The 13,217-nt window shown below is 35.4% G+C and overlaps 1 protein-coding gene across 8 annotated transcripts in view; it reads right to left on the bottom strand.

Moving 5' to 3' along the window:
* Positions 1-13,217, bottom strand: part of NBEA (neurobeachin) — a 594,993-nt gene that overhangs the window by 437,659 nt on the left and 144,117 nt on the right. For all 8 annotated transcript variants that reach the window (XM_059042292.2, XM_067016556.1, XM_067016558.1 and 5 more), the window contains exon 18: positions 5,444-5,552. In XM_059042292.2, coding sequence (XP_058898275.1) covers positions 5,444-5,552 — 109 coding nt within the window. The remainder of the gene's footprint in view (positions 1-5,443; positions 5,553-13,217) is intronic.

The following is a 13,217-nucleotide window of genomic DNA, read 5'->3' as shown; positions in this document are numbered from 1 at the left end:
ACTAGAGCATGGACTTGAGGATACTGGGAGGGGGAAGGGTAAGCTGCGACAAAGCGAGAGAGTGGCATGGACATATATACACTACCAAACGTAAAAATAGATAGCTAGTGGGAAGCAACCACATAGCACAGGGAGATCAGCTAGGTGGTTTGTGACCACCTAGAGGGGTGGGACAGGGAGTGTGGGTGGGAGGGAGACGCAAGAGGGAAGAGATATGGCAACATATGTATATGTATAACTGATTTCACTTCGTTATAAAGCAGAAACTAACACACTATTGTAAAGCAATTATACTCCAATAAAGATGTTAAAAAAAAAAAAGAACCTATGTGAGTTTTAAAAGAGGGGGAGGTAAATAAATAAGGAGACAGGGAGAGATGAATGTAGATGTAAACACTTACTGAAAGGATAGGATTCAGGATGGGCCATGAAGTTTGACTGGACTTGGTTAGAGACATGCATAGGAAATTAACCCTGCCCCCGCACTGTAACAAAATAGGATGGAAGGTTCAGAGCCAGAAACGGACATGAAATCCAATGTGTATTTAACCCTTATAACACATCTCAGTTCACACAAGCTCAATAGCCAAATGTGACTAGTGGCTATCATATTGGAGAGGGCTAGGAAACAATGAATTAAATCATGTAGGTAACTTGATAAATATGCTATTTATGGACACAGATCTGAGTCCAGCATTATACATTTAAACATTATTTTATAAATGGTATCTCGTAATTCATGGGTCACAGAAAGACTTTAGGCTTAAGCAGGAGCTACTGGGGCTTCCTCTCTGACCTACTGACTTCCCGGACTTATCAAGCATAAACCATTTTGGATTAGTAGGCTCGACTTATGAGACAGGAATAGTACTGGTTTATTTCTTAAAATGGCAAACTATTAACCCCACTGTTACATCCAACTGCCGCTGTACATATTCAGGGGGTCAGAAAACCTTTGTATTTATACAGTTTAGACAAGCTCTATTACTTTTTTGACTCTTGGTTTCTTTATCTGTGAAAAGAATGCTTGAATAAGATGATATTTAACATACTACCTACACATAAGATTCTATAATTTTGAAAAAAAAAGTTTTATTATGAGATACTTAAAGGTTTTAAAGTTACTACCACTTTGTAAAAAAAACTGTGTCCAGTAATGTAATACCCTTACCAAAAAAGATAAAGTAAAAAATATACATTAAAAAAATCAGTTCATTATTTCCATGGGAAACAGCTCTTCAGATGACAAGATCCCATACCTGACTGCCTCTGTCTATGGTAAGTGTTGAACTGAATTATAGGAATAGTATGTAAAGAGAAATAGTAAATCCAAACCTACAAAGTAAAATTAATATCACAATTTTTTGTGTGTGTGTGCTAGGCGGGCCTCTCACTGTTGTGGCCTCTCCCGTTGCGGAGCTCAGGCTCCGGACGCGCAGGCCCAGCAGCCATGGCTCACGGGCCCAGCCGCTCCGCGGCACGTGGGATCTTCCCGGACCGGGGCACGAACACGTGTCCCCTGCATCGGCAGGCGGATTCTCAACCACTGCGCCACCAGGGAAGTCCAATATCATGATATTTTTAAAAAGCATTGGATCAATAATCATATATTGTTGTTCAGACAGATCTACAAGTATATTAAATAGAAAAATCTAGTTTTGTCTTTAGGAGACATATTCTACAATCTAACAAAAAATTTTAAGTGTATTAGGAAGTGCTACAAATCATTAAGAAAACATAATAATCCGTAATTTAGAGATGGAGTAACAAAGTAAAAATAAAGCAAATAAAATGTAAGATACAAATTTTACAAATATTAAAATCCTCAAAAAAATTTGTATAAAGAATAGCCTTGAGTAATTTCAAACAGGATTCATTAAAGCCAACTCATTTCATTATATGATCTATAAGAATAAATTCACCTCAGGAAACTAGGAGATAGGGATGTTTTTTCAATTAAATTTTTTTTGTTTTTAGAATACCTTAAATAGATTTTTAGATCTTCAAAGCTTATGCAATGTTGTCTGACATATCCTGCTAAAAACTGTAAATTACTTTGTCCTTTAAATTTACTGTTTATTTTATCATAGGCATCTTATCAGATTTAGAATTTTAAAGATCACAGTAACATAATCTTTACAATAACTGAACTTCCAAACACTTTGTGAAAACCACACATTCTAAAATATCATTATCAACATGGTAGGTTTGACAGAGTTCTTTATAATTTCTGTACTTGATTTTATACCTTTCTACAGTTGTAGTAATATGTGTTCTGACACGATGCTTGGAGTTAAGGTAATTTCCTCAAACCAAAAAAGAAAATGAAGATAAAATGAACGTTCAAACTGCAGATTATCAACCAAGTAATTCTTGCTAGGGGTACAGGCCTTGGTTGAGGTTCACGTAGTAAATCAAACTCGAGTTAGTTGAGTTTTCTTTCTTTAGTTAAATTTCACTTACTATTTGATAAGAATTTAAGTTCGAATCTATCCCTTGAGATTTCTTTTTTTTTTGGGGGGGTGGGGGTCATTGGGGATGAGTTTTAATTTTTTTACAACCAGATGCCACTCTCCAAAATAATGCAATCTTTAAACTTTGATGATCTAGAATTAGTCATCCACCACCCTGTCACTGATATTACAATTTGATTTGTTAGTAGTAGTAAACCATCTGTTAAAGTCCCTTTCTACTTTTTTGTGGAATCAACAGTGCTAAACAATCATACTGTAACCATCTTTCTTTTTTGACCTTTTGTACGCTTAACTTTTCTTTTTAGAGTATCATACTCAACTCAGGGCCCTCATTCCAATGAACCATGATTATTTTTCTACTTTGAAAACCTATATTATTGCCAAATTGGTCAGATGGAGGCCCTGAAAGTTAGTTCCTTCATTATTTCCAAATCTCTGCAACATCCAATATCCAACATCCAGTATCAGAAGATCCAAACTTTCCCTGACTTTCTCCACCTGAGTTATGGAATCAGAGATAAAATCCGGACACTAAGACAGTGCCTATGAATATAGATGGTAGTACAGATGCTGCTGCACTTGCTGTTGAGCCACTTTTCAGGAAGACAAGTAGAATTACATATGCATGTATATATACATGGGACATTTTCTTATTTTCAGGTTACAAGCACATGATGATCTTTCAAATTCAACATATAATGTTCAGTGGAACTTTTATTTTAATGTAAGGTTTCATTGACTACAAAGACTTTCTACTCTATTAACATTAATAGGTCAAAACAAGCAGAGGGTCAGAAATTTGTGGAGGAAAGAGAATGATTTTAAAACATATACAGGCATCATTGACCAGAGCAATTAGTAGGTAAGAAAACCAAGGTAAAGATACAAGTTAAACCAAGAGGGAAGAGATATGGGGATATATGTATATGTATAACTGATTCACTTCGTTATAAAGCAGAAACTAACACACCATTGTAATGCAATTATACTCCAATAAAAATGTTAAAAAAAAAGTTACAAGTTAATCAGTACTTGACACTAGCATTCAGAACCCTAATCTGATATTGCAGCAAAGTTTTGATTCAGAGGAGGACTTTAATACTGTCAACTGGAGGTAGATTCTGATATTTTTTGCCTTATGCACATATACTATGAGAAATGCCTATTTTATGACCATTTATTAGTGGTATGACATAGAGCATAGTATTTATTTAACCTGTGAGCCTCAGTTTGCCTGTTTAAAAAGGCAATAAAAACACCAGCTTCATAGCAATATTGTAAGGATTTGAGATAATGTATGGAAAGTACTTACCAAGGGGATTATCATAGGAAGTACTCAGAAAAGGCAGTTACTATTATTAGGGAAATATAATAATATCAGAATAAAGATGCTCTGCATAGGATAGGCCTTTCTATTAGTGCTTATTCAGTTCTGTAGGCAAAATACTAAAATAGTACTATAATTTTTCAAAAGCAGCACTCTGGAGGGTAAAGTTTTACAAATCATGTAATTTGAGGAATGACTGACACAAAGTAGGAATATTAAGCTTAGATGAAAAAGACAAAGTAACCAAAAGAGTTTTCTTCATTTATTTAAAAGGGCAGCAACTCTTAAATTTACTGATGAGAATATAAAACCAGAGGTAAAAAAATTATGCCCTGTAGGCCAAATCCAGCCTACCATCTGTTTTGTAAGTACAGTTTTATTAGACAGCCACACTCATCTGATTCATATTTTCTATGGCTACTTCTGAGCCACAACTGCAGAGTTGAGCAGTTGCAACAGAGAGCGTATATAGCCTGCTACTATAAACTGAATGTTTGTTGTGCCCCCCAAAATTCATATGTTGAAACCTACATTTGCTATGGCTTTTAGCACAACTGGAGTCTCCTTGTATAACAGTCACAATGTTTTGCTATCTACATCTATAACAAAATAATCCACACTCCACTATATGTTAAAGTGTGAGATGTGAAGTCTACTTTTCTCTTGTTTTGACACGATGGATATACGGTTATTAAAAAAATATATTAGGTTGGGCAATACAGGTGGTATGTGAAACACTGTCCAGTTACTGTACTGTACCAAGCAGCAATGTGAAGATGACAAACGTTCTCCGTTGCAAGTACTCAACTCAGCTACTATAATGCAAAAGCAGCCATTGGCAATATCTAAAGGAATGAACATGGCTATGTTCCTACAAAACTATTTATGGACACTGAAATCTAAATTTCATATAAGGCTTACATGTCATACATTATTTTTCTTTCTATTACTTTCAACCATTTAAAAACATAAAAACAATCCTTAGCTCAAGGCCCTACAAAGACAGGTGCTTATAGTTTGCTAATCTTTGTGCTAGAGAAAAGAAGTAGGACCTCTGAAAATCAGCTGCGGGAAAGTAAAATGAAGGTTAATATAAGAGAACATTCCTAATAAAATGAGGTAGTACACACATTTCACAGAAAATAATGAACCCGATCTGTATGGCCATCTGTTAGAAATAATTAAGAAAAGGATTTCTGAATTGAGATGATGGGATCTAAAGTTTCTCCAGATACCATTTTTACAAATAATTCTTACCTACACTTTATCCCAGTCTCAACTCTAGTTTAATGTTAGTAGTCGCTACATATCAGAGACAGAGAGAGGGAAAAGCGGGGAGTGTAAGGGGAGGGAAAGAATGAATAAATAATGCATGATGGGTGTGATTTATGTGAGAAAAACTCTGCAAAGCCAATCAGCCAACCCATACTCAAAGAAAATGCCTAGGCCCAACATAAGAAGATTGGCAAATAAATGTACATGGATATGTTTTAAGCAAAAATTTTTAAATGTAAGTATGTGTTCATCTTTTTTTTTTTAAGGATTACTGCCTTTTTAGATTAACTGACCAACGGCTATTCCAATCACAGAGGGTTTCCACTGCATACATTTAAAATTAGCGTCACACATTTTAAGTTTTTACCTCATAAAGTGTGTTGTACGTGGTGACAGTCACAGTGTTTGTATGCAACATCAGCCTCTCTCCAAGAAGAGTAAAAAGACTGTGGGTATGCATAATTTCAACTTTTCTCCTGGAGAAACAGAGGCAAAAAAAAAAATCATACTAGGAAACACACTGGATTTTCTAATCACATGTTAGGATAAGTAGTAAAATCTATAAGCAGATACAGAATTACATAAGTAATGTTTACTAACTTCCATCTATTAAATGACAGTTTATAGCATAGCTGTCTTCTAAAATACCAAGACTACTATTTAAACACTTCTCAAAATGTCCACACAAACTAAAACATTAAGTATACAAATTATAAAACACTGTATAAAAGTTGACAGCTATAATTTTCAAATTTCGAATAGCTATTTAGGAGTTATTTTCTTAGGTTAAATTATTAGTTTCCCTTAACACAGAGACAACAGAATTTTCAAATCCTTTCTGCCCAAAGTCTATGAAATAATCCATGTAAAACTTTAATAACAAAAATGTATAAGTATGGTTCAAACTGAACAGAAAGCAAAATAATTCGACAGAAGTAAAGGGAACTCATTACTGCTTGTATCTGTGGCTCATTTAACTGTTGGCCCATTTAACTGTTCCCCTACCAAATCCATACCTAGAATAGAAAGCTCTATTAAAGTCCTCCTGGAACACTTAGCTCTAGCCCAGGGAATTACTACATGCCTTTCATTCATGTCACTTTATTAGAAGTCAAGATCTGGAACGTCTTGGCCCCCAACGCTCAGTATTTCATTTCTTACCTTGATTTTCTATTGTTCCCTGTGTGGATTTGGCAACTATAACACAAACTGACTAGGTAATCACCAAACTTATGTTCCTTTCTTCCTGAGCCCACAGCTATACTTTAACTCCAGCCTCTCTTACAGCTATGTGTGGCCACTGAGTTCTAGCCAATGGAACCTGAGAAGAAAAGTTGTGGATCATTTTTAGGCCTGGGCTACAGAAAAAACACTCATGTACTCTTCCATGCTCTTCCTCAAGGCAGTAACACAGGAGCCTTATGATGAAGACACAGAGGTACTAGATGAAAAGCAGCAGCCTGGGTCCCTAAAGCACAGCTTGAAGAAAATCAACTGCTGAGGACACCCATTTGGATTTTAAGTGAATAAGAAAGAAACTACTAGTTTGGTAAGTTACTAAAACGTCACTGTTTGTTACAGGAGCTACTGCTACCTTAATTAATGCACAAATCAAATAATGAACCATTTATCTGGGCACCACTCACCTGGAAATCCTCTCTTCTAACATCAGCTGTCAAGCTTCACACTGCACAACAAAAGAGGCAGGACAGCTATTTCCCCTCACCCAATCCTCCTCAGCCCAGAGAAGGAAACAGCAATTACCTAAATCCAAAAGGAAGCTAGGGCAAGTGTCTAATGGCTGTGTTTGTAAAACACTTAAGATTGGAAAAGTCAAATGGTCATTAAAAAATAATAATAATAACAGGACAGATGGATATTTGGGGATTAAGAAGGGGAATGCTTTTAGTCTCTTCCAACTCAAGCCACACCTAAGGAAAGGAAGCCTGACACTTTCATTTGCTCCCAATCTAGAAAAACAAATGCCAATGTATATCTCTTGATTTATCTCTTTGATACACAGAGCTGGTAAAAGTCATTTAAATAGGCTATCTGGAATTTAGAGTAATTTCTTAACTGGGACACCATAATTTCAACTGCTAAAGAAATTCATGCTCTCTTGACTATCTCCTCCAAAGTAAATGTTTACAGAGCAACTTAATTCTACCTCTTGGGGGACTTGAAGAATACTGCACATACCACGAAAAAGATGAGTCAGCTTCCTCTTGCAGTTTTCTTTGAAACAATGCTCACCAATAAATGCTGTCTGACAGCAATCAAGAGATAGCCAAAAAGTGGCATCCATCGTTTCAGGCATAAAATGGGCATGCTGGCCCTGTACATCACATGATTTTGTTTCCCAGAGGACCTCTGATGAAAGACCCAGCTCTGTGTATTCAGTTCAGAAAGGCTTCACTAGGGTATATATTCGAGAAACTAACAACTTGAACCTGTTTAACTTTAAGACCTAAATAGACTTCAGACTTTAGTGCCCAGCTGCTTTACCTTTTAAATTTTGTAGGATTTCTGCCCACTTGGATTGAGTGCAATCTATTTTTTTAAAAGAGTAACCTTTTAATCTCATACAAATTACACATTTATTAGTTTACTAACCATTCCATTAAAAACACACCCCAATTTCCTTCTTCACAAAACAAGTATTTTGGGGGGTTTGAGCTGTAAGTTGCCTCCAATACCACACTTAGGCCAACTCTCAAAAGTATAAATATGCAAACATTTTAATATCCTTTGATTCTAAGTATTTTATTATCTGCACAATGATGTCATGTTATGGTTATTTAAAATATGTATATCCTCATTTTCTTAGTTTGATTTTTATCACTGGTTTCTTGTTTAATTACACTGTGGGTGAGAAGTCATCTATATGATAATAATTTATTTAAATTTATGGAGTCAATTTTTATGGCCTCATTTGAATAGTTTTGTCTGTTCTTGAGGATTATGTATATGCTAATCAAGCCAATGGATTTTTTTGGTTCAAATTTATACTTTGTTTGTGATGGCTCTTTTAAAAAGAATATGTTAAAACCTCTAAACTATTTTGATTTATCTTTCAAATCTAGTCAGTTTTGCTTTTGATACCTCATCTATGCTGTTGAGCATATATAAATATGACATTGTTTTACCTTCCTGGTGAATTATACCTTTTTCATTACACGATGTCCCTCTTTAGCTTCATTAAATTTTTTCCCTTAAAGTTTAGTTTGGTCTATTTAAATATTGGTCTGCCAGCTTTTATTATTCAGTTTTTAAAATATGTAATACTTTTACCTGGGTAAAAACTAATGATGACATAAAAAGATACAGAAAGGTTTCAAACCCAACTCATACCCTTTCCTCCTCATTCACACTGCCCCCTGCCCCGATAACAAGTAAACTTTGTTTTAGTTTCTTATTTCCCTATCAGCTTCTCCCCCAACACATGCTTTTAAACAGATTTTATTTTTTAGAATAGTTTTAGATGCACAGCAAAATCGAGCAGAAAGTACAAAGATGACCCATATTCCCCTGGGTGGCCCCATGTATGCCATGTATGTATGGCCTCTCCTCACTATGAACACCCTCCAACAGAGAGGTACATTTGTTACAACTTCCTATCAGCTCCTCCTCCCCAGTTTTATTGAGATGTAATTGACATATAACAACATAGCATTAGTTTAAGGTGTACAACATAATGCTTTGATACATGTATATCCTGCAAAATAATTACCACAAGTTTAGTTAACATCATCACCTTACACAGTTGCAAAATTTTTTTTCTTGTGATGAAAACGTTTAAGATCTATTCTCTTAGAAACTCTTAAATACTATACAATACAGTATTGTTAACTATAGTCACCACGCTGTACACTTCAGCCCCGACCTCATTTATCTTACAACTGGAAGCTTGTACCATTTGACCACATGCACTCATTTCTCCCAGTCTCTACCCTGCAGATTATGGGAAACCCCCATCTGTTCTCTGTTTCTATGAGTTTGGTTTCTACAGATTCCACACCTAAGTGAGATGATACAGTATTTGTCTTTGTCTGATTTATTTCATTTATTATAGAGCCCTCAAGGTCCATCTAAGTTGTGGCATATGACAGGATTGCCTTCTTTGTTATGGCTGGATATTATTCCATTCTATATATAGAAACATAGAAAACTACGATCTAAGTATCTACGTTTTCTTTATCCATTCGCCTGTCAATGAACAATTAGGTTGTTTCCATGTCCTGGCTATTTGTAAATAATGCTGTAATGAACATGGGGGTACAGAAATCTCTTTGAGATAGTTATTTCAATTCCTTCGGATATAGTCCCAGAAGTGACAATGTTGGATTATATGGTAGTTCTATTTTTAATTTTTTGAGGAATCTCCATACTGTTTTCCATAGTGGGTGCACCAATTTATATTCATACCAACAGTGCACATGGATTCCCTTTTCTTTATATCCTCACTGTTATCTCTTTTCTTTTTGATAATAGCCAATCTAACAGGTGTGAGATGATATCTCATTGTGGCTTAGACTTGCATTAGTTATGCTGAGCATGTTTCCATGTACCTATTGTATGCCTTCCTTGGAAAAATGTCTATTCAGATCCTCTGCCCATTTTTTAATTGGATTGATTGTTTGCTACTAAGTTGTATGAAGTCTTTATATATTTTATATATTACTAGCTTATCAGAGAAATGATTTGCAAATATTTTCTCCCATTCAGTAGGTTGCTTTTTCATATTGTTGACTTTCCTTTGCTGTGCAGAAACTTTTTAGATTGATATAATCACTTGTTTATTTTTGCTTTTGTTGTCAAATCCAAAATATCATTGCCAAGAATGATGTCAAGGAGGTTACCCCCTGTTTTCAGGTGCTATGTTCAAGTCTTTAATCCATTTTGAGTTAATTTTTATCTAATATGTAAGCTAGAGTTCCAGTTTCCTTCTTTTGCATGTGGCTGTCCAGTTTTCCCAACATCATTTATTGAAGAGCTTATTCTTCCTCACTGTATATCTTGGCTCCTTTGTTGTAAAGTATTGGCCATATATGCGTGGGTGTACTTCTGGGCTATTTTATTCCATTGATTTATGTGTCTGTTTTTATGCTAAGACCACACTGTTTTGAATACTGTAAATTTGGATTATAATCTAAAATCAGGAAATGTGATGTATCCAGCTTTGTTCTTTCTCAAGATTGCTTTGGCTATTCAGGGTCTTTTTTGGTTCCATACAAATTTTAGAATTATTTGTTCTATTTCTGTAAAAAATGCCGTTGGCATTTTGATAGCAATTGCATTAAATATGTAGATCACTTTGGATAGTATGGACATTTTAACAATATTGATTCTTCCTATCCATGAGCATGGTATATCTTTCCATTTGTTTGTGCATTCTTCATTTTTTTTCATCAATGTCTTACAGTTTTCAGTATAAAGACCTTTCAACCTCGTTGGTTAAATTTATTCCTAGGTATTGATATTTTATGCTATGAAATATTTCATTCTTTCCCTATATCCTTAACCTTCTTTCCTATTTATCATCTTTGTCTCTTGGTGATGCTTTTACATAATTTCTTCATTTCTTCTAGTTCACCAATTCTTTCTTAATTTCTGTATAAACTGTTTAACATGCCCATGGAGCTGTTAATTTTAGTTAGTGCCTTTTCATTTCCAAAAGTTACTTCTGATTATTTGTTTAAAAGCTGAATGGTTAGTTTCAATATGATCTTGTTTCTTAAGAATTGTAACTTCTATTATGTTTGATCTTCATTTTTGGCATATAAGAATTTCCCTTACTTTTGTGTACCCAGCTATACATCTGAAAGGAATTTTGCTATATTTTACCCAACATTTCTAAGTTCTTAGTGGTACAAAGTGTTTCAGGATATCTTGTTTTACCCATTGTTTTTCTTCTCCAATTATTCTTATTAGCTAAGTCTTATTAACTTATTAACTTATTATTATTATTATTAAGTTAAAGAGACATGTTAAGTCTCCTATGCCTTTATAAAGTTTCTCATTTTATGTTTTTGGCCCATGCTTTGAGATCTTCCAGTTCACTAATTTGGGTGAATAGGGAAAAATAATGACATAAAGAAGCAGAATGTCACCTTTGGTGCTCTACTTGAATCTCAGATGCACTTTTTAAAGGTAAAATTCAAAGGTCCCATGATAGCTTCCACACTAGTTCTATTTCATTGAGTACATAATTTGATGATTTTCTCTTATCTCCTGTCTCTGGTTGCTATGCCCCTTCAACTGAGTTGTCATCTTCCATTTTCACACTGTTGCACTTAGATCTCCCTACTATGAATTTTAAATGATGAGATGTGTTGTAAGGCAAAGATCCCTCTAAGCACACTGATCTGTAGTGCAAAACTTAGCATGCTGTAAGTCCTGAAGCCAGCATCCTAGCACTCTAATATCCTTATACTCCCACAAGTTCAAGGACAGTGAAAAATTCATCCCATCAATTCAGGTACCTCTTGGCATTCTGGTGGTAACTTAAATAGAATCCAATGTTAATATTCCTTGGAATACAGAGACAGAGGGGAGGAGAGAGAATGGGAGGCAGAGATATCTGAGATCAAAACATATCTTAAAATTTGCTGCTTTTTAGTCTTTACCTTAGGCTGCTAACATAGTTCTTCAGCTGTTTGTCATTCCCAGGGGAGAGGAAAATCTGTCACGAGTTGCCATTTTTCTCTACTGGTACCCCAACAGAACATCAAGACTCATTTGTACACACGAGAGCCAACATTTTGGCAGAAGAGAGCCAAATAGCTTGGAGTTGAGAGTAGATGAGGAGGAAGCTTTCTTTTTGAACTGCTGTATCCCCAGAATCCATACCACTACTTTTTACTAACAGACAACTGGCTCTGCCAGATAAACTGGACTAATTTCAGCTACTACAAAAAAGCAAGATGCTATTAGGTTAAACAACTGTCAACATGTAACAGGCCTGTAACAAACAACTAATAGCATGTTGATTCATTTAACTACCAACAGAGCCTTTTAAATTTACTTATTTATTTATTTTTGGCTGCATTGCATCTTCGTTGGTGCACGTAGGCTTTCTCTAGTTGTGGCGAGTGGGGGCTACTCTTCATTGCTGTACGCAGGCTTCTCATTGTGGTCGCTTCTCTTGTTGCAGAGCATGGGCTTTAGATGTGCAGGCTTCAGTAGTTGTGGCACATGGGCTCAGTAGTTGTGGCTCACGGATTCTAGAGTGCAGGCTCAGTAGTTGTGGCACACAGGCTTAGTTGCTCCACCACATGTGAGATCTTCCCAGACCAGGGCTCAAACCTGTGTCCCCTCCACTGGCAGGCAGATTCCTAAGCACTGTGCCACCAGGGAAGCCCGACAGTGCCTTTTAGAGTGTGATTAACTTGGAGAATTCATCCAGAAGTTACATTGTTCGAAGTTAAGACATTAAACAAACATACTTGGTTGAGAAATTTTTATTTCCACAGTAAACATTAAATAGTATGTGCTTTAAAAATTTTAGAAGCTAAAATTATTATAGCTTTAGTATGGTATAGCATTGGGCATTTTGATCATCTGTTTGAACCATTTGTTAGAATTCTGTCCTGCGAATAACTGTAATTAAGCCACCTCCATGAAGGAACAGTTTGGCTTTCTATTCAAGCATATATCAAAGGTAGGGTTTCTCAACTTTATGTCTTTTTATTCTGGAAAATTTTAAGATTTACAGAAAAGTTGAAAAGATAGTACAGCGAGTTCCCATATATAATTCACCCAGCTTCCCCATATGTTAACATCTTACCTGATCATGGTACCTATGTCAAAACTAAGAATCAACATAAGTACAATATTATTAATTAAGCTACAGACTTTATTTAGATTTCACCATGACCTTTTTTTCTGTTCAGGATCCAATCCAGAATACCAGTTTACATTTAGACTTCTTTGGTTTGTAGCAGTTTCCCATCCCTTGTTTTTCATGCCTTTTAACAGTTTTGAAGAGTACTGGTTAAGTATTTTGTAGACTGTCTCTCAATTTGGGGGTGTATGATGCTTTCTCATGATTAGACTGAGACTATTTATGTTTTAGAAGAATATCACAGAGACGAAGTGCACTTCTCATCATATTACATCAGGGAATACATGATATCAACATG

Source organism: Kogia breviceps, chromosome 16 (assembly GCF_026419965.1).
Source record: "Kogia breviceps isolate mKogBre1 chromosome 16, mKogBre1 haplotype 1, whole genome shotgun sequence".
NCBI lineage: Eukaryota > Metazoa > Chordata > Mammalia > Artiodactyla > Physeteridae > Kogia > Kogia breviceps.
The sequence above is the reverse complement of the archived record's forward strand: the minus strand, read 5'-3'. Positions and strand labels throughout refer to the sequence as shown.